This window comes from Taudactylus pleione, unplaced genomic scaffold (assembly GCF_031769625.1).
Source record: "Taudactylus pleione unplaced genomic scaffold, aTauple2 ptg000296l, whole genome shotgun sequence".
Classification (NCBI taxonomy): Eukaryota; Metazoa; Chordata; class Amphibia; order Anura; family Myobatrachidae; genus Taudactylus; species Taudactylus pleione.
In genome coordinates, this window is record NW_028284698.1 from 1887142 (window position 1) to 1910724 (window position 23583).

General features: G+C 41.9%; 1 protein-coding gene across 1 annotated transcript in view; it reads left to right on the plus strand.

The window, feature by feature from the left end:
- The window catches only part of LOC148511650 (neuronal PAS domain-containing protein 2-like), an 80908-nt gene that overhangs the window by 40806 nt on the left and 16519 nt on the right, over window positions 1–23583 (plus strand). The window contains exons 9-15 of the mRNA XM_088482886.1: window positions 5840–5946; window positions 8561–8708; window positions 12413–12494; window positions 15541–15664; window positions 17895–18001; window positions 21104–21193; window positions 23296–23454. Of these exons, the coding sequence (XP_088339012.1) occupies window positions 5840–5946; window positions 8561–8708; window positions 12413–12494; window positions 15541–15664; window positions 17895–18001; window positions 21104–21193; window positions 23296–23454 (817 nt within the window). The remainder of the gene's footprint in view (window positions 1–5839; window positions 5947–8560; window positions 8709–12412; window positions 12495–15540; window positions 15665–17894; window positions 18002–21103; window positions 21194–23295; window positions 23455–23583) is intronic.

Sequence of the window (23583 nt, forward strand, 5' to 3'; positions counted from 1 at the left end):
ATTAAATTAAGCAGTAACTTTGACCCCTTGGTTTATGCACACTCACTCAGAGTCACTCTCCATTTCATTTAGTGCTTTTGTGACTAAGGGCCTGATTCAGAGCCGGACGCTCTGACCAGAGCACTCGCTCTGAATCAGTGCCCTCCTACCTGAAAATGGAGCGGCCTCCTGGCCGCTCGCATAGCTGTGGGTGACCACCCACAGCATATGCGAGCGGCCAAAAAGATGGTCGCGATGGTCAAGACCATCGCGACCATCGGGCTTGCGACGAGACCCTGCGGTAGGGTCTCGGTGACCGCAAGCCCTGGAGTGATTTTGGCTCTATCAGAGCCAAAATCACTCCCACTGACATCACTAGTGATGTCAGTGGGGCCGGACCCAGACGGTAGGCGTTCCCATGGGAACGCCTCCGTCTGGCAGCCACGCCCACCAAAGGGGGCGTGCTGTCAGTCACCATCGACAGCACGCCCCCTTTGGTGCGAGACCCAGAGCGACAGCTTGGCTGTCGCTGTCCGGGTCTCGCGCATGCGCACGATGGAGCTCCCTCCGTCGTGCGCATGCGCATTGGGGTAACATCGACCCGCTTGCGAGCATCCTGCGCTCGCGAGCGGGTCTGAATGACCCCCTAAATACCATGACCTCTATCATCAGTGTTGGTCCATTCCAATCATTCATCACCCTTTTTGAGTGATCTAATATCAATGTAAAATGAATATACTCCTAGTCTCATGATGCCGGTCCGCTATCATTGCCTTCTGCACTGGGCACAGAAACTTTCACAAGTAAAGACATCTATAGCAATTCTAGATTAAAAAATATTTATGTTAATGAAACAAACTATAGATGCTGCATGATTTTTAAATGTATAGGATAATTTCTGCTCGGTGTGAGACTGCTCCATTAGTAGTTAGTATGCGTAAAACTATTTAAAGCAGTAGCACATTTATGATATGAAAATGTACACTGGTCTTTTCCTTTCATATACATTTATTGAAAAATGTTTCTAAAATATGTGTTCAAAGATTTGCTGTATAGTTCTGTAACCCTCCCCAAATTCTGCCTGTACATTTTATATGTCCCCACCCCCTGCAGTGGAGCATGGTTTTGCCAATGTGCAAAATGGAACCTTATAGCTTACTCCTAACACTAAGGAGTAGAGGAGGATGGGCAAACAGTTTGCACCATTTCTCAGCTCTGCATGTGCACAGAAGTTCTTATGAAATGCTTTTTGAGCTTACTACCCTTTGCATTACGGAGGCTTGGAGTCGTGTAGGTATGGCAAAAGTATGGGCATCCCATGCTGACCCCATGGAAGACAATATGCACCACTTTGGAGGCAGATCACTTGCAGGTGCTCAACCCTGGTGCAAAATGCAAACTGATGATGATGGTAATCAGCTTTTGTTTCTGATTGGCTGAATGCGTTTGAATCCCTCCCACTTATACTAGTAATATTGTAGGAATGGCGCTGCTATGTACTATGCACACTATCACAGTGAAATTAGTAACTGATCTGCAGCAAAAAGCAATATTAGTGTGTGATATCTAACCTTTGTATGATATAATACTTTATAAAGATATGCATTTATTTAGTACTTTGCCGTCACCTATATACAGTTTCATAGATTACTGGTCTTTCCAGAACAGATTAGAATTCCGGCAGAAACACAATTGAGTTGGGACGTTACCAATTTCATTAGATTGCAGAGATTTTAAATGTATAGGTGCCAGAAAGGGTCCCATTAGCTGTGTGTCTTTAGTAAGTGACACACAATTCTTTTGATTTGTTAGCAAAAATAAACACATCTAACAACATATCACTGTGTTCCACATAATGGCGTTTGTAATATATATTGGACAACTATGGCGGCTGATATAATCTTTCTCTATTTTTTTGTAACATGCATTTAGCACAAACTGTTCTTTAACCTATTCACTGCCAGGAATGCAGAAAGTCTGGTTGAACCAACTGTTAATGTCTTGGAATTCCCCTACGGCTGTGACGTAACTTTGCATGCAGCACTTCAGTGCAACGCTCACAGTACCCATCTATCTTTTGGGCCGTACACAGCTGTGGGAGTTGTAGTTTAACAGTAGCTCTGGTTTTCTCCAGTAAGTGCACATTTGTGTTGCTTGCTTCATGTGTCATAAACTTACAATTTGTCCATTAAATACACTTCTGTAAAACATAATTTCTACTTCAAATATTAATATTTACAGAAAAGTTAAGTTGAGTGTGAGCTTCATTCAGTGCCTTCATGTGTCCCACATTAGTGCAAAGGTGTGTAGGTGATCACATTAGTGCAAAGGTGTGTAGGTGATCACATTAGTGCAAAGGTGTGTAGGTGATCACATTAGTGCAAAGGTGTGTAGGTGATCACATTAGTGCAAAGGTGTGTAGGTGATCACATTAGTGCAAAGGTGTGTAGGTGATCACATTAGTGGAAAGGTGTGTAGGTGATCACATTAGTGCAAAGGTGTGTAGGTGATCACATTAGTGCAAAGGTGTGTAGGTGATCACATTAGTGCAAAGGTGTGTAGGTGATCACATTAGTGCAAAGGTGTGTAGGTGATCACATTAGTGCAAAGGTGTGTAGGTGATCACATTAGTGCAAAGGTGTGTAGGTGATCACATTAGTGCAAAGGTGTGTAGGTGATCACATTAGTGCAAAGGTGTGTAGGTTTTTTTGATCTATGGGCCTCTTTAGTAGATAATATGAACTACCCACTTCTTTTGCTTTATCTGCTTTGAGGAACTTTATCTGCTTTGAGGAACTGTGTTGAAGGATTCCTGTCATTCTTGGCTGCATACTTGTATTGTCATCCCTAAGATATCCATTGGTGCAAGTCATAACCACATTATGATTATCATATTGGCCTCAAAGAGGTTCAGTTATGTGGTGGGGAACAGGGTTATGCTTTTAAGGATGACATGTAAGAATATTTACTGAATTTAATATTTTGTTCAGAATTTTTCAATAAACAACTTTTGGCCATGAAAAAATGCTGATACTGTGCCGTGATTCAAGAAAGTTTGGGAACCACTGCACTGTGGCTATCTCTGACAGGGGATGTAGTTAATATACCGGTGGCCGGGATGCCCGATCCGGGACTAAAAATAGGCGCCAAAATCCCAACGCCTATCTTTAGTCCGACGCCGAAATCTCAAGGGCATCTTCATTGATTGGGCTTCTGGCATCGGGATATGAACAGCCGCTGGGATTTCATACCCAACTCTCTGACAGATAGGGGTGATAATTGTGTAGTGTGTACGCAGCACAAGGGCCCGACGGTCGGTCCAAAAAAATGGTCGAATTGGCTGCTGATATAGTGAGTGCTGCACACGCTTTGTCAGTCACGTCATGTGTATGGTGTATATCGACCGTTTCTGAAATCGTTTTGGGCTGTCTGAATCAGTCTAGTCATTAGCATCATTAGGCAAAATCTTACGGTGCCCACACACTAGGCGTTCAGGTCACGATCCGATATCGTGTCCGATTTCTCCCCCTGCAGTTGTGGGCACGATTTGGTGTTAAAATTGACCCACGATCTATCGTGCATCCTATACTATTCCAGTGCATCGTGACTGAGATTTTCAGATCTCGCCTGCAGCAGGCAAGATCTGAAGATGCGATGTACGACCAGCGGGTACACGAATCGGCATCGTAATCGTGAGTAGAGACTCATGATTAGGACATATTTTACATGATCTGTCGTCCCGATGCGTCGGAATCGGGCTGATGGTGTAAAATATTGCCTAGTGTAATGGCACCTTTAGTGTGTACCCAGCTTTAGGGTTCTACCTATCACTCTTCAGTAATTTGCCCTTACAACTAACATTTCTTATCGCTACTATTTGTAGCAATATGGGATGTAGCATCAGAGCTATATAGCATGCTATTTGGACCAGCTGCTCTCATAAGCAGAAATAGCCTTCTCTGCATAAATAGGTCACTTAATTATTACTATGTAGCCCATTGTTTCTGGGTTGGTTTGGTTATCTCTCTGGCTTTGTAGTGTTTTCATTTCGTTATATTAAATTGTTTATTTTTTGTAGTTGTTGAAAATAATATAAATTGTACATTGAAAATAAATCATAATGAGGATTTCTTACAGTGTTATATTTACTAACACATATCTGTAGTTAGCACGCTGCCCATTTTCCAATATGCTCTTACTGTAAGGTTGAAAATGTGTGAAAGACATAATGCGGCAGTAGATTGAATTACTGACTAGCCAAGGGGTTTATTCTTTGGTTTGGGATTAGGAAAGGAATTACATTTTGTGTGATTTGCCTGTATAAACCACACATTCAGTTCCGATTCGTCTTTATGTTATACTTAATGTGTGTATAAACGGCCTGTGACTGTGCACACCTACATGACATCATATAAGTGTGCAGGGTTATTGCGCTTTGCCCTGCTTCATCCATACCAGCTGTCCCCATATTTAAAGGACTGTACCTGTTGTAGACATCTCTCTTGTACTATTATGCATTTTTGACTATTAAGATGAAAGATGACGGAACACATTTGCTCAATTTCAATAAATTCCTAAACAAAATATATCAGTTAGAACTGTTGTGGGAATTGAACCCAGGAGCTCAGTGCTGTGTGGCAGCCACCATCCGTAATCAAGTTAAATTAAAATGTAATTTTTAGAGTCGGATGAAAAAATGCACCCAGTCGCCCAATTTCATGTTGTCCAATTTAATGATCAAGCTGATGTGTTTCAATATGAAGCCTTAATAGCATTATAATATCTATGTGCTGAAGATACGCATTTGGTTTCGGCAGTATACAGGATGACTATCAAATCGCCACATAATCTGTGTAACAGTGTTATTAATGATAGGGATGATTTTATAACCCAGTATACATGACAGAGACGGAACCAGTGTGTACTGGGTCAAATGAGTAATCGTAACATCTTGCAGCCAGGACTGAGGAGAAGTACAGAGGCTGCAGCAATAGCCGTCACTGCTGTGATGTAACACTTACACGAATATTGTTTGTACAATTATTTTAGCACTTTATAAACAGGAAGAAAATGAAAATATATTTAAGATGTGTCCCCTGAACCAAATAAAGCAGCAGTAGTAGGCTCAAGTTTGTACTGTGAAATAATCTGTTTGATTAATCTTTACAATAGCTGTGTGTAGTATACTGCCACCCAGGGAACTGCAGTTGTAATTATATCTTGAATGCTTTTTATAAAGAGCAACTAATAAGAGGAAGGGACTTTGTTTTCCAGAGTAAAACACCATACAGCTATTAGAAGAATAACATGCACTATAAGCATACTTGCCTAGCCTCCTGTAATGTGGGGGAGTGTCCTGGCCTTCAGGAAGCTTACTCAGACTCCCAAGAGAGTACTCGTACACCGGCCTTCCAGAACCGGCTACTTGCTTTAAAGAATTGGGTGTAATGTTGGCTCAATGATGCAATTATTATCATTATCCTTTACTTCTATGGTGCCACGAGGGTTCTGCAGCGCCTTACAAAGTACATTAACAACTGAGCAGACTAAAAGAACGGTGGGTCGCAGTGAATTGTGTCATGTGCCCCTGCCACCCGATGCACAATGCAATACATTGCCGCACTGTATAGTCAGGGGAGGGCAACAATAATGTGATTCATTGTGCCATGACTCAGGCACCTTCCACCTGGGCTTCCCCCTCCGGCATCACTCGGTGGTCTGGGTATAAAGTCAGTAAGTTTGACTGTGCTCTCCAAACCATTGTCAGAATAGTGGCTCATAGCACCTTGTATCTTCATGTCCTCATCTGGAAATGGCTTTTAGTTAGATCTTCATTAACAAGTTTCTTTTAACTTTCTAGGGCCCCACCTGTTATTGGCTACTTACCCTTCGAAGTGCTGGGGACGTCAGGTTATGATTACTACCATGCAGATGACCTGGAGCTGTTAGCAAGGTGCCATGTACACTGTGAGTTATATTTTCACTGCTCACTGATATAACACTGTTCCAGTTTTCATTTGCCCACTTTAACAAGCCTTAGTACTTCTGATTATTTCTAGTCATGTCTCTCTGCCTTATATTATCACTGTGATTTGGTATTATGTATAACATACTTCCATCTTTACTTTGCTCTTTTCACGAAGGCTTAATGAAGTTCTAATGTTTAGCTGCCTTCTGACCTCCCGCACTCCATACATAGCACACATCTACACTAGCCTACATTTACTGTACATGTAAAGAAACTGAATTGAACTCCAACCCAAAATACTGAGAGAGTATAGAAGCCTCCTAGATCTACCCACTCATCTGGGTGATTTGGGGGCTTGATGATGTGATTCGCCTCATCATGGCCCTGTCATGACTCTAGGGAAATTGGCCTACCGTTATGGAACAGGCTTTGCTGGCTGGGATACCGGCAGCATAAACTGAGGCGGTCTGAGATATGTTTTCCTCATAGGACGGCACAGAGCCAGGAGACTGGTTATAGGAACAGCAGGCGAAGGCAGAGTGTATAGAAGCTGGAACTTGATACGAGATAGTCAGAATGAGGTAGTGGTAATGGTAGAGTACTAGTCCCGGCGTAGAATACAACTCAGACGAGAACAGTAGGGATCCGTAGCAGCAGGACGGAGAATATTCCGCTGAATAGATGCTGGGGACCTTGATCTGTGAATTGTACCAGAGGCTGATTACTGTATACTGGAGCACTGGATTAAGCCCAGGTAAAAGGCAGAGTCCTTACTGAGACAGACTCAGTTTAAAGATAGCAAAGTTCTTAGAACAATGGTGCTGAGAAATGCTCAGTAGAACAATGACTTGGAAGTTGGTTTAGGAGTACTGAATCGGGTTCAGTAAATAGACAACAAGGTGTTCTGGGTCAGGAACAAACGTGGATCCAGCAGGAGCCAAAAGGAAACCTTTAGGAGATGTTGCACAGACACTCACTGAGAGTCCAGGAAGGGTTTAAATACCCAGTGTCTGTTGCTGGTTGGACAATTACAGCTGACCCCGGAGTTGAGCAGGATTGGCAGATGCTGAATCAGGTGATCAATCTAAGAACAGGAGAAGTCAGTGTGAATACAGAGGAACAGTGCCAGATATTGAAGACATCCTTAGGTAAGTGGAGCAGAGAGAGGCAGCGGCAATCCCTCCAGCAGCATTAGGAAGTTCCATGCAGTGGACGCTGCTTACAGCTGTGGGGAGAGCGGGCACACAGCAGAGTGCTCCAGAACACAGTCAGATGGAGCGCGGTTGTCCGAACCCTCCGCTGTGATCTGGCAGCCCGACTCCTGACAGTCCCCTGCTCCACAGTGTCACAATGACACAAATCATGTCTTTCAGCCCACGGCAGCTCCTACCTGGGCCTCCCCCTCTGGCATCCTGAGTAAAAAGTCAGAAACGATGGGCCTCATTTATCAAAGAGTTTTATCATTCACAGGTTGCTGCAATATGCTACATATTTGACACCTATCGTAATATTAGTAGCCTGATTTCATACATTACAGCTGCCGTCTGAAAAGCATTTGTTATGCGTTGGACAGTAAATCTAGCCTGAAAGTGTGGCATGACCATTAAAATAAAAAATAACATCAAATATGCACAAAGGTGTAATAATGAACGAAACAATATGATATATTCTGGTAGGTATACATTCTCCTACATGTTTTATCGTCAGAGCATATAGTCTAAAATAAATTGAAGGAAAAACACAAGAAAGTTTTTAGTTTTCAATTATATTCTGCGTCAGCCCTGTTCTGTTTAACATCTCCTGACAATGAATGTGATGTAGATACCAAAGATCTGTCCAAAAATAAAGATATTTATTTATTTTTCTTTAATATGCTCTACATGCACCTTCCACACATAACCAACCAAAGACTCATTCATTTCACATGACTTCCGAATGAAGGAAATGACTTCAGAAAAATTAATAGGACCCATGCAGTTGTTTATAACATGTGGAGAAGTAATCATACCACAGCCACACCGAGTGTCACCAATGTAAGTGACGCCACTGCCGGGTATGACAGTACAATTAACAGGCCAGAGCAGCACCCCTGCCCTGCAGTGCCCTATGCGGTGGGCACATGTGCATCTCCCTAGTTGCAGCCCTGTACTGTAGTTTAAGTATATCCCAAGAAAAGAGTAGGCGGCTGCATTGTAGCTCAGCGTTCCAAGGGGCCTTACTGTGGCATAAATATATAAGGGGCATTACTGTGTTGTAAGGGGCATTATTGTGGCAGAATGTGTTATAATGGGCATTACTGTGTTGCATAATGTGTTGTAAGGGACATTACTGTTGCATAATGTGTTATAATGGTCATTAATGTGTGGCATAATGTGTTATAAGGGGGATTACTTTGTCACAAAACCACACACCCTTTTCGTCCTCTATGTTGTATTTTTATTGGGGAGTGCGCCAAATTATGGCCTTGCCCCGGGTGACAAAATCCTAGTTTCGGCCCTGCATTTGCTATAATCCCACCATCTTGTTTTTTTTCTGTGTTTTAATATGTTTTTACTGTATTTTATTATATTTAAGTTTCTGACATTGATTTTTTTTTTTTTTATTGGAAACCAGTGATGCAATACGGGAAAGGAAAATCCTGTTATTACAGGTTCTTAACCAAAGGCCAACAGTGGATCTGGCTGCAGACACACTACTACATCACTTACCACCAGTGGAACTCCAAGCCAGAATTCATTGTTTGCACACACACTGTTGTTAGGTAAGACATTCTATTTTCATATAGTACATACTTTTGTGGGGTGTTAAACATGAATTTAATATATTACTTATAGGCCAGAGCAGAACACAGTATAATGCCAAAATCCTGCAGATGTTTGGCACCATATTGTTATTGACTGCAGTTTGATATGATTTTTGGAACCACATGATATAAATGTAAGACTTAGAACTTGTCATGTTTGTGCATTTTTTATTAAATATTTTTGACACTGCTGTACAATGCTTTCTTATACTAAAACCAGTTATCTTTATCAACTCAACATTCTGCCCACAATAAGGATAATAATGTAATGCATGATGCTGATCACTTTAAATCATAGTAAAAGATTACATAGTGTTATCCCTCATAAGTGTCTTTATCTAGCACAAATGGAATAAGATAGTATTGGATTAATGGCACTGTCCATCACCCAAGGCCTGTGATACCAGGCAAACCTAGGCAATTGCCTAGGGTGCAAATGAATAGGGTCTGAAAATACTAAGAGTGACATAATGTCATTCATGGAGTGATTTTAATATTCCCACAGTTCCCCCTTATGCCGCTGGGAGTGTGGAGATTGGTTATGATGTCACAGCCAAGCACCAAATCTGTTAGGGGGCGATTCAATTCAACGCAAATTGAATAGCGCAGGGAGCTTCCTCCCGTGGCTATTCAACATTGTGTTGAATTGAATCGCCCCCTTAGTGGTAGGAAAGGAGAATGTTTCTCTCATTTCTCAAGATATGGAGGGTGGGGTTGGCCATTGACCATCGACGATTAACAATCATTGATGGTGTGATGGCGATTGTGAGTGTTTCCACCATTGATAGGAGGCCACAGATGGTAAGCATTGGTGGCTGATCCCCGATGGTGACTGCCGGCTCGTTATCCGCATGTGCAGGTGCCGTCATGCAGCATAGACAAACTATCAATGGTTCAACCACTGCTGGTTTCTTATGATGAAAATCCTTTGATGGCTGGGTACCATCTAATGTGCCCCCTGGCTAGCATCATAACATACCTGCCAGTAGCTCCTGAAGAAAGCACACTTTGCCACATCTTACTTCCCACCCATACCATAAAATAACAATGTACCGGTAAGTGTGGTGCAGCCATAGGTGGCAGCACAATAAGAGGCGGGCATTCCATTACATCGCTCACCCAATAATCCTTGCTTCATGCTAAAATACATTTGTACAGATTTGGGGATGATATCTCTCAACGCCAAAGGTTCTGAGTTATATATGAAAAAAACAATGACTTTTCTATAGTATAAAAATACTATGATCTATTTATATTAAAGTGTAGAGAGAGGATGTTATGTATATATTGATTCAGCTCTGAGTGCTATTCAGTGATCTACTGTACACATGTATGGATAAAATGATCAACGTGCTTTAAATGCAGGAAACAGCGCCCTCTTCTGGCAGATCCTCTATGAATCAACTTTTTTTTAACATTCTCTTTACAGAAGACAGTTTGGTAGAAGTTTCCATGTTTTTGGAGTTTTGTGACAGTTTATTGTACAGTAGTTAATATTAGCAATGCTTTATCTGTAACCATCAGTCAGAATAGTGCATTGCAATGTGATGAATGTGTGCAGGGTCCTTTTCACATATAGTACTGTTATAATCAGTTAGTGGTAAAGTGTAATGGAAACACTAAAATAAACATTATTATTATTATTATTATTAATAATAATAATAATACAGTAGTTACAGTAGCTGCAATTTGGTTCTGTTTAGATCTTTTTATATTTTTAATGGGTCCTGCTTTGCACCTTCATGTTACACTTGCAAAGAAGCACATTTTAAAGTGAGCAATGATATAAGAAGTTCAAGACATATAATTGCAACATATAATAAAGTCAGACCTGATAACCACTCACACGCTAATTCCAGGCATAAACGTGTATACATTTAAATGTAAAGGACATGGAGAGCACACTCGTGAGAAATGATAAAAAACATTCTTTATTAATAAATCTGCTCACGTACATCAGAAGTAAAAAACAGCAAGCTTAGCTTCAATAGATCACACAGTTCCCAATACACAGTCAGGGTATCCGCCAGGAATAATCTCCAAGGATCCACGCCGGCTCCAGAGGCAGTGGGTGACGTCACTGTGTCCACGTCATTGGTTACGCCCAACGCATTTCGTCATTGAAGACTTTGTAAGGGGGTGACCGTCTTCAATGACGAAACACGTTGGGAGTGGCCAATGACGTGGACGCAGTGACATCACCCGCTGCCTCTGGAGCTGGCGTGGATCCTTGGAAATGATTCCTGGTGGCTACCCTGACTGTGTATCAGGAACCATGTGGTCTATTGAAGCTAAGCTTGCTGTTTTTAACTTCTGATGTACGTGAGCAGATTTATTAGTAAAGAGTATTTTTTACCATTTCTCACGAGTGCGCTCTCCATATCCTTTACATTTCTCTAGATAATTGTCTCTTGTGGCTAAGGGTCGGGAAGCAGCAGCACTACATCTATGAATATAGCTCTGGACATTGACCGTGGAGTTTCTGCGCATTACTGACAGTATCGTGTCTATATATTTAAATTTACTTTTTTTTTTTCTAAGAAAGGGGTGTAGGTTAATGTGATAGGGAGACCCTTCAGTATCTACTATATTTTACATTATGGGATGCCTATCATATTTAGGATTATCAGACTTAAGGTCCCCATACATCTGCCATGTATGGGCCAATTCCCCGATCAAAATATAATCGGGATCAGCAAATCAGAGATATTTAACATGAAGTATCTCACCGATTCCCTGACGGATCGGCAATCACCAATGGCTGCCGTTTGGCATTTCCGACCAGTGGATCGGTGGTTCCAGTCTGTCGGGGAAATGGCCAGCATATGTATGGGGGCCTTAAGTCTAGTTCACAGACATACTGTATATGATCCTACCCATAATAAATAGTGACACAGGATTGTTATGTATTATTTAGGTCAAAGGTTCCAAAACTCTGCTATTACAGTCCAGGTTTTAAGGATATCCATGCTTGAGAATAGATTACTTAATTCATACCCCAGTCACTTTGATTTACCCACCTTGTCTCAAGCATGGATATCCTTAAACCTGGACTGTAATGGCAGAGTTTGGGAACCTCTTCTTTAAGTTGTTGACTTTGGGCCCGATTCAGAGATGTACGCTAATGCAATCGCAGCTGCATTCTCTCACGTATCTCAGTTCCTAAAATATGCTAATGTCTTCCAAAGCACAGCCGAACATAGCGACGCCCACTGCTGCCTTCTCATATCTGTCCGACAACCTGCATCAGTGTAAACATCGGTAACATTGATGCAGATCGGGCAGCACATGAGGCAGGTCTGACCAGCCGCAAACACTACAGCTCTCCTGACACTCAGAGAGGTCTCATGCTGCGAAGGAGATCGCAATGGCTAATTTATGCACGCCATGAAACGGCATTTAAGCGGTCAGACACGCCTGCGTTAGCCTAACTAATCTCCGTTACTTCCCTCAAAACCTGACTGCCTGTCACTCACTTTGTGAATGGATCCCTCTGCACAGGCGTAATCACAAAGCAATCAGCTCACACACATGTGTAAACGATCTACGTAATAATCAGCATTGTGTACATCTCTGAATCAGGCCCTATATTACCACTGATGCAGTAGATTCCTCTAGATCACATTTCATGCTTACTGTATCCTTATTGTGTGATGTTACAGCTATGCCGAGGTCCGAGCTGAGAGAAGGAGAGACCTGGGGCTGGAGGAGTCAGCTTTAGAACTCGGAGACTCATCATTAAAGGTACACTGCATCTACTGTCTGGAGTTATTACCACTAGCCATCAGGAAACTTTATTATAGCTTATTTGCAGAGGACAAGAAGTAACAGATCACCGTGCACCTCTACACACATGCATCTTACCCAATGTCCACTAGCTAAACCCTGCAATCCAGTGTGGGAAACCAGTAGTACCTTTTTAAAATTATACCCCTTCAATTCAGATAGAAATTGTCCAAATCACAAAAAACCAATCCAATATTTGCTTTGACCAACGTCACTATAAGTACAAATCTTATTAGTTACAATGAATCTGCAAGTTTATGTTGTCTTTTTCTTCCCCAAAGTCCAATGATTTGCATTCAGTGGCTAATGACAACTACTATTATCATCTGTAATTATACTCTTTCATTCATATAATTGTGTTATCTGTAACTTACAGATCACACAAAACAAAGAAACCTGCCTTGCTCAAACACATAATATAAGGAATATTTATTATTTTACAGACATGTATAGTGTTACTTTAAGACTCTCTGCAGACTGTTATGACACCAATGGATTGGGGAAGCCCAGATAAGGTCCAATACACAGGAACATATTGGAGCTTTTAGAAAAATAGAAATAATTAAGACAGACGTAAAAAAAAAAATCATATTTGATAGTAAAAACCATAATGTATTAAAAATTATTTATTCAAGGGATATAGGGCCTGATTAATTACGGATCGCTATTGCGATCACAGCTGCGATTACACACGCAGACTTGCTGTGAAAATATGCTAATGAATGCTATAGCAATGCCGTCACACAGCCAGCATAGAGACGCCTACTGCCGCTATCTCACATCCATAATACTTTGCAGTCCTGCGTATACATCGGGAACATTGAGTAACATCGGCCCCTAATGCACATTGTACACAGTGAGTACTCAAGCTGTGTATGCCGTCGTAGTGGGTAATTTATGCACGCCCGTGCAACGGCGTTCAAACGTACCTGCGTTACTCCAACCACTCCCGCGCCCAAAGGCTCACAGCCTGTCACTTACTCTGAGATGGATACCTATCTGCGTAGGTGATCGCAGTATGATCGCAATGCTAACTCGCGCACTGTGGTGCATACGCATGCACAGTACGCACCATCGGCCGATCTGCATGCGCTGTTGAAGTTGCAATCCGTAGTGAATCAGCCCATTGTTTTCTTTTTAAATGATTTTAATCTTTTTTTGCCATCTTGAACTGGCGATAACAGAACAAGTATTGCAGTGATAATAACATGTAATATTTGTTACATGCAAAGGCAGCAGTGTTATCACTGACAGTAACCACAAAAAAGTGCTATCACCAGGAATAAACAGTATTGTTCACCCACAATAGGGATATTCGACCTTTGGTAAATCTACCCCTGAGTCTGTATACAGTAGTAGTTATTAATGTTACATTGGTTGTGTCCAGGGTTCTGCAGTGGAACCAATGCTGTCTTGTTTGTTTATAAATGATGCAATGATAATTAATAGTGCTTTAACAAAATGATGGTGCATAACAGAGATCATATAAAATGTATTCTTACAAAGGGGTCTAGATAAATTGGATAAAACATCCATACGAAGTTCAATGTAAATAAATGTACATGTACAATATGATAATATTATGCACTTTGGTTGCTAAAAGCATCATACAGCCTATACCTTAGGTCGAAAATGAATAGGTAAATCTATGATAGAAAATGATCTAGGTATAATTTATATAATAAATTTAGCAATAGCATGCAACGCCAATCTGCTGCATCTAAAGCCAACAGGATAGTATCATGTACTAAAATGGGTATAAACTCAAGTAATACGTCACCTCTGTCTAAAGCACTAGTGAGGCATCACCTTAAATATGTGGGCTTCAAATCGCAAAAAGAATGTCTTGGAACTGGGGAGAAGTAAAACTAAATTAATAACAGGCACATAAAGGTTCATCTATGAGCAAAAATTGTCTGGGTTAGATTTCTCTACACCAAAGAAGAGAGGATTAAGAGAGAATTTGATCACTGTATACATATATATTATACATTATATACTCACACACCACACAAAGACATTTCCTCTTATGTGCTATGATACAAATGAGTCAGCTATAGAAAACGCACAACACAGGAAAAGCGCTTATAGGGCCTGATTCAGAGATTAACACAATGGCGATTACAGATGCAGATCGAGCGATTGTTTGCCAGTGCGCATGTGTATAAGTCGTACTGCGCGAGTGCAGCGATCGCAATGCAATTACTGACACCCAGAGGATCCATTCGCAGAGTGAGTGACAGGTAGTCAGCATTTGGTGGTGGTAATGGGGGTGGTCAGAAAAATGCAGACGTGTCTATCCGTTTGAACGCTTGTACATGGGCGTGCATAAATTAGCCCCCGCGTTCTCCTAGGCTGCTCTGCGTGTCATGAGAGCTGCCAAGGCTGCGGCAGGTTAGACCTCCCGCAAGGGCAATATGGCTGCTCAACGTGTGTCAATGTTACCGATATTTACGCAGGTAAGTGATGTCGTACGCATATAAGAAGACAGCAGTGGGTGTCCTTAGGCTCGGGTGGTCTTTGGAACCATTAGCATATTTTTGCATATGACATTGCAGCTGCGATCGCATTACTGTCCTTCTCTGAATCAGGCCCATAGTGTAGAATACTATAGTGTAGTAATCAATGCCTCAAATAGCTCAGTGATAGAACGTAATCTCCTTTCATGAAGATATAGGCGCTGATTCTGAGTAGGACACATCTCTATTAAATGGGGATCAGCAGCAGCTCTTTTATCAGGAATTAATGTCACAATTCCATGTTAGTGGAACCCAGCCAGCACCACACCCAGAAGTGGTAGTATTCATGAATAGTAGACACACAGGATTAATGACGTGTACAGTATATGAAAGTATTCCAATGCAAGATTATCAAATATACAGGAGATAGCAGGAATGAGATATGACCACTAGGGTTTTAGAGGATGGAAAGTTAAACTTGATGGACAGTCTTTTTTCAGCCTAAACAACTACATAACTGGTATCATTCTCTCTTCTCCATTTAGGTCCAAAACACATATTTGGATATTAGACAATGCACAAATAACCAGGAGCTGAGCAGGGAAGGAATGTCTGTGTCGTCACACAGCTCCCGCAGATCATCGCACACAGCCATCTCAGACTCTGCCTGTATGTATATTATTCACTTGTCTAAAACCCATTTTAGTATGATTTTTGAAACAAATGATTCCTGTTGAGTAGCTGGTTATCTCTTTTCCATGGGTTGGGTACGGGATGCTGGCACTCGGCGGTCAGAATCCCGACGCCGGCATCCCAACAGGGTTAGGATACAGAAACTTGGCGGACAGTATCCTAACCCTCCCCCTCTCCCTACCCTAACCTCCCCCTCCTAGTGCCTAAATCTAACCTCCCCGCACCCTAACCTAACCCTCCCCCTTTAGTGCCTAACCCTCCCCCTCTCCCTACCCTAACCTCCCCCCTAGTGCCTAAATCTAACCTCCCCGCACCGTAACCTAACCCTCCCCCCTTAGTGCCTAACCCTCCCCCTCTCCCTACCCTAGCCTCCCCCCTAGTGCCTAAACCTAACCTCCCCGCACCCTAACCCAGCCCTCCCCCATTAGTGCCTAACCCTCCTCCGGGATTCCATTGATCAGGATATCGATGCCGGGATTCTGACAGGTGACGGGATTCTGGCACCGGCATTCTGAGCACCGGAATCCCGCTGTCAGGATTATGACCACATCCCCCTTTCCATCACCCCATCCTCCTTGACCTTGCCCTCCTTTCTGTCTTCTGCTTGGCCTTTTCCAACCTTTGGGATACATAACGCATCGCATTCAGGATGCGATGCATTCCGCCACCCTTCGCATGCATGCCGGCGTGAGCAATGCCGGTATGCATGAAGAACACCACAAAGGACTGCTCTCTGCGATGGAGGGACTTTCGTATCTATGACCCAGAAGTAGGGGCGTATCTATAGTGGGTGCAGGGTGTGCGGTGCACACCCTGAACTCATATTATTGAAAATTTACCTCTCCGAGGTCCCATGTTAGGTCTCTCAGCACTGCTCAAAATGCCAGAAAATGGCCTCCACGGCCATTTTCAGGCATTTTGTGCATGTGCTGTAAGGAAATCACCGGGAAATGACGGGCCATGCATGCGCAGTAGACTCTGGGTTCAGAGTCTACTGATTCTGCGGTGGCGGGCCAGCCGCGTGAGTCGGCTGCCGGGGTGAGAGGAAGGGGCCCGTGACGGGGGATGCACACGGCCCCCTCCTCTCTAAAGAAGCCTCTGCCCAAAAGCCCCTCTGGTGTCCTTCTGCGCATGCAAAGAGGGACGCACACGCGCTGGGGGGGTACTTGGAGGTCTCCGATTGGATCCCTCTCACAGCACTCTCCATAGGCTTCTATAGGGTGACGCCATAAGGAGATGGCGTTACCCACTGCAACCAAGCCCTGTAGTGCATTGCATTCCGGGCTTCGTGCATATGAGAAATGCACTCAAACCTGCATTTTTGGGGTTTGACCGCTTTCTACCTTTGCTGCATCCTGCCCCCTAGGTTGTCCATTTAGTCACCCAACTGTACTGATACGTGTTTCTCTACATTGTGCCTTCTTTTATTTAACATGGCTTTCTTCATTGTTTTGAGTCCTTTCCTGGATGCATTTTTATCCTGATTCTTCTTATTAGGTGTTTCTTCCCCAGCCTGCTCCCATTTCTCTTCAAGGCTCCTTCCCTGCTATTTGCACCCTCTATTGTGCCTTTTTCTTGAAGATATTGCCTTTACTCATGTTCTGTCTTACCATCCACCCATGCTATCTGTAACGTGCATTTTGCCTTCCTGATCTAATAATCCCTGTAATAATTCCTTTTGTCCAGGAATGATGATGTTCGTCCATGTAAGAGAACGTTTTGCCTCGTTCTGAGTTCCGTTTTTTTGGAGGGAAAAATCCGAACTCCACGTGCAAACTCGAACCTATCTGAGCCTGCACATCCCTAATAATTATATATATATATATAGTCACAGCCAAGTCCGCACTCAATGCCACTTAAGAAACAACAGGGTGGTGCTCCTTTAAAGATAACAAAAATGGATCCATATCCAGATAAAGCAAAAAAGCACTCACCAATAGCAGCAGTAAAATAGTGATATTTTATTCAGACTCACAAAACTTCATGACTGGTCGGTGTTTCAGTCCCCTTACAGACTTTCATCAGGACAGCCACATAATGCAAACCAGTCAACTCCTCAACCCAGCATGAACAACCCAGTGCCCAGAGCAGACTTATATAGCAGTTAATTAACCTTTAGATCCTACTCTTGTCCTTACCATAATGTTCAAGCTCTTAGATAATTTGTTTATACAGTATATCTAATGTTACCTTGCCTGTGTTCCAGCAACATCATCAATGAGGCATACAGAAGCCAGCACACCTTCTAGACACTCAGTACCCTTAAGCCAACAGGATGTTCCACAAATCAGAATTCCACCCAATGCAAACCAGGTATTTACATATGTCACTACTTTGATATACCAGTGTCATTTGTTATCTAAGCCGCCAACACATCGAGGAAAGAAGGGTTTTGCCAGCAAGGACACTTGCTCAAACATGCTCCGAATACTACTTTCTTACATGTAACTGCTATAAACTCAGTTATCTTCCATGTACAGGAGACCTATTTCAGGGTAAGCAAGCGCCAATGTAGATTATATGATTATTGGAAGTCACAGAAATGTATGTCTATAGAAAGGTAAAATACTTCCCAACACCAAAGTGGGATTCATTATAAAAATTTAATTATGTTTAATAAATAGCATTTACTTAATAAACATTGTTTAAGCCAATCTAATATACAATATACACTGAGCAGCCATGACATTAGTGAATAACATTGATTATCTTGTTACAATTGTACCTGTTAAGGGGTGGAATATATTAGGCAGCAAGTGAACAGGCGGTTCTTGAAGTTGATGTGTTGGAAGTAGGAAAAATGGGCAAGCGTTAGGATCTGAGTGACTATAACAAGGGCCAAATTGTGATGGCTAGCCGACTGGGTCAGAGCATCTCCAAAAGGACAGGTGTTGTGGGGTGTTTCTGGTATGCAGTGGTTAGTACTTACCAAAAGTAGTCCAAGGAAGGACAACCAGTGAACCGGCGACAGGGTCATGGGTGCCTAAGGCTCGTTGATGTGTGTGGGGAGCAAAGGCTAGCCTGCCTAGTCCTATCCCACAGAAAAGCTACTGTAGCACAAATTGCTGAAAAAGTGAATGCTGGCTATGACAGAAAGGTGTTATTACATGCAGTGTATCACAGCTTACTGCGTATGGGGCTGCCTAGCTGCAGAATGGTCAGAGTGCCCATACTGACCCCTGTCTACCACCACAAATGCATACATTGGGCACACGAGCTTCAGAACTGGACCATGGAGCAATGGAAGAAGGCGGTCTGATCTGTTGAATCACGTTTTCTTTTACATCACGTGAATGGACGGGTTCGTGTGCGTCGTTTACCTGGGGCGGTCATGACACCAGGATGCATTATGGGAAGAAGGCAAGCCGGCGGAGGAAGTGTGGTGCTCTGGGCAATGTTCTGGGAAACATTGGGTCCTGGCATTCGTGTGGATGTTACCCCCTACCTAAACATTGTTGCAGACCAAATACACACCATCATAGCAATGGTATTCCCTGATGGTAGAAGCCTCTTTCAGCAGGATAATGTGCCCTGCCACACTGTAAATATGAATGGTTTTAGGAACATGACGAAAAGATCAAGGTTTTGACTTGGGCTCCAAATTCCCCAGATCACAATCCAATCGAGCATCTTTGGGATGTGCTTGAAAAACAAGTCCGAGCCATGGAGGCCCCACCTAACAAATTATAGGGCTTAAAGGATTTGATGCTAATGTCTTGGTGCCAGATACCTCAGGAAAGCTTCAAAGGTTTTGTGAAATCCATGCCTCAATTGGTCAGAGCTGTCTTGGTGGCACGAGGAGGACCTTCACAATATTAGGCAGGGGGTTGTAAAGTAAAACATTGTGCTGTCCACAGACTGCCTCAAACATTTACCCATTAGATTGTTAAGCAACACTTCTCATAGTTCATGGTCACATGTGTTTTAGAGTATTATTAATAATATACATATTACTGATACTAGCTTATGCTAGCTTTGTATTTTTAACTTACTTGAAATATAAAGTTCTTGAAAAAGTTATGAGATGAAGAGTAAAAGTTGTACCTTTTATGCTGATTTGATGTTTGTTTGTAGCACTATCACCTGTTACTTTGTACAAAAGCACCCATGTTTACAGGGAAGTGCATGCGTTTGTGTTCCAAGGTGGTGATGCCTGCAGGGGTACAAAATAAGGTTAATCTCTAGGTCCATACAACAAAATACAACATCTAGTTTCAAATAGATACTGATTTATTGAAGAAAGAATAAGCATAAAACCCAAAGGGGGAAATGTAATAGGTTTCTATTTTGCTAAATTATGTTTGTGTAATTCTTGCAATGTAATGCAGAATAACAGTTGCATTTTAAAAATAGCCAGCAAAATTAGGTGATTTTGCAAAATAGAATATATTACATCTCTCCTGAAGCAGAAAAAAACCAATGAGTGGGACTATGAGATACAGTCATACAGACAAACACAAAGAGCTAGCAGCAGGGTATACAACACTTGGGATTAATTCTAAGAAAGTGAGCCCTCTGCTGGAGACACATGAGAAGGTTTATAATATCAAATTACTGCCAACTAGTGGCAGACAAGCAGTATACAAGGTTACCTACAGTACACACAAAAACAGAACTGGTGGATATACAGTATATAAAAAGTGAGTGGAAAGATTTAATATAAATTTTTATGGGTAGGTATATGAATTAGAATATGTCTCTAAATATAAATGTATTACTGTATACATCATACCTATATGATGAACATTTTCCATTCTTATTGGCCCTGCTTTGAATTTCCCTTCTGCATTAAACTGTATGTTAAATATTTTTCTGTCATATAAATACTAGTGAACAGCAGCCACACAAGAGGGATGATGAAGTGGTTTATAATGTGTTTATTAATGCGCACAGTACACAATAAACTAGTACATTCTTTCAGGAGCCTAATCTCTGCCTTTGACATGTGCTACAGAATGTGCTTGAACATTACTCAAGTGATTTAACATTTCTGCTCTGCAGAATTCAGCTTATAGCTATACTGTGCGTGCGATTTGCCATCTTGGTGATATGAACACAACCGTTTATGAGCCATATATACAGCAGGAATCCGGTTATCTTGTTTAGGCAGCATCTAAACTTAAACAAACTAAATAATATATTTGCATTGTTTGGAAGATGTTTTCTGAAATATCACAATCATACTTTTTTTTGTCTCTAACTGTATTTTTGTAATTAAATATTAATTGTCTGCAAATGTGTGCATCATAATAAGCATTCTAGGAGAAACAAGATATAACTCAGCCTGTAATAAATAGCATTCTTGTTTTTGCACTGCTTAACTGCTTTTAGCCAGTTTGTTGAACGTTCACTGATTTCCTCTATATTTATATTTGTATATTAACATTAATAATGTACTGTTTGCTTTTCCCATAGCCGGTAGTACCACCGCAAGCTCCACCTGAACATCTAGCTCCTCAGCATCATGTTGCGCAAAAAACAGTTTCAACACAACAAGCTGTCTTGGTAAATTCTGAGTTAAAAAAATGAACCAATTAATAGGAATGATTCCACACATCTTACTATAACTGAGGCAGTTCTAATAGGACACCCACAAAGCTTCAGTTTCACCCCCAGGGCCTCATTTGTGAACGAGTTTTATAATTCACAACAAGTGATACAACTTATTGCGTATGATAATGGTGCTCCAGCCAATCAGCTCCTGTCATCTGTTTGAATAATGACAATTGAGAGATGATTGGCTGGAGCACCATTTATCATATGCAACGAGTTTTACCACTTGTTGTGAATGATAAAATTTGTTCATAAATGAGGCCCATAGTGTCTTCTTTTGTTATCATTCCTCTAACACTTTTATCACTAATCACACATACTGCTAACAGATCATTCAGTAACTGTCAACTCTATCCTATTAGGTGTGAATTAGTTGCACCTGTGAGTAATTTGCAGCTGTATGCATCACTTACGATACCTCTTAACCCACACATATCTGTTTGCAGCCCTTAGGGCTACGAGCAAAAATGTGCGAGTCTGGGGTGAGATCAGGTTGCGAGGGGGGGCGAATTGTCATGCCGTTTCTGGAGCTTGTTTGTCTTTACAGCAGCAATTCACCCCCCTACACTCCTAATTGGATCAAGCTTTATATGTATATTAAATACTTATCAAATCTAGGACTAGTTCATACCAGAACAGTCTCTATTATTTAAAAAATACTTAATACACAGAGCATCTTTTTCTATAACCACAATATTTTCAAATGAACAGAATAAGTTATGAATTGCTGCTGTATTGGCTCACTGGGTACCTAACAGGAAGTAATGGGTAGAATTGTATCACATTCCAGATCACATGTGTGTCCCACTTTTTCATTTGAACAGTATAGGAGCTCTAATCACATTACTAATACAATAGTAACACATCAGTTAATGTAGTTGCACATCATCAAGTATGTGGCACATGTAGACATGGTCAGTTGCCTGTGGTAACAGGAAGGCTCGATCATGTCAAGCTATGATGATTTATCACTGGCTCTGGAAATAATGCAATTGTTTTAAATGTGCCTGTAATGATATCCTTTCCTCAGTCACACCACTCACTATAATTGTAGGGACCTATTTATCATTATTCGGAAACCGGGTTCATTTTTATCAACATGATTACCTTCAACCATATTTAGCAAAATAATATTACAGCTGGAGCTATAACTGAGCGTTAATCATCTGGCCCAGAGTGGTAATAGTACTTTATTACCTGGAGTAACACCAGTCTCCGTTGTTGTGTGTACGCAAGGGCAGGCTTGCCAGATTGTGCATGTGCAGTGCAACTGAAAGCCCAGATTTGAGAAATTGAAGGGGGGTAATATCACTATTCTTTTTAAAAGACATATGAAGTGAAAAAAAAACAATACGATTTATTTAATAAAAAAAAAAATTTTCCCAGTACTTTTTTTATGTTAACAATATAGCGCAAACATTTGGTGAAAAACTATTCATTGTAGTATAAAGAAAAAACAAAATAGTTAATTTTCTTTGTCTCCAAATGAGGTAAATGCCAGTGGTTAGCCCATTAGTGTGTAGTCAGTGCTATACAGCGTCACGCTGAGGGGGCAGGGCCACCAGCACTGGTAAGTATGGTACTGCCCGAAGCTTTCTCAGGAGGCTTTAGGCGGCTGTACAGGCTGCATGGTGCGTGCCCGGAGCATTCAAAGGACACTCCGGGCGGCACTGAAGCAGCAATACTGTCTGCAGTGTGCCATTCCAGACACCCTGCTAGCCAGATGCAGGGGCAGAAATGGTGTCACCCCCGTGGCTTCGTGTCCTGGGTGACGGCACAGCCTGCATACCCCTAGTTACGGCCCTGTCTGTAGAGCGCAGTAAATAAAATAATTAAACCTGTTGCATGAGGCCATAATGACTAAGTTCAGGGTTTTGACCTTTATGAGTTTGCAATCTATAGTGGATATGGGTGATGAGGGCAGAGACTATAGAGTTAAATGGAGGATTGGCAACTGTAATGTATTTTAAGCAATGGCCTAAAGCTTTCATACAGTACAACAGGGCCTATTATTTCACTCCTCCTTGCATAATACTTTTATATTTGCTTTGCAGCCAGTGTATCCTTATCCCACCCAACTGGGAATGGTGAACCAACTGAAAGAGCAGCTGGAGGAAAGAACGCGGATATTACAAGCAGACATAAAAACTCAGCAGGAAGAACTGCATGTCATCAAGGAACAACTACAGCTAGTGCAGGATTCCAATCTGCAGGTATCAAGCATGAGACCATGAGAAACAAATATATGTCTTCAGGGTTGGACTGGCCCACAGGGGTACAGGGGAAATCCCCAGTGGGCCGCACTGCCTGAGTGCCCACCCCCTCCTCTAGGTGTCATGTTC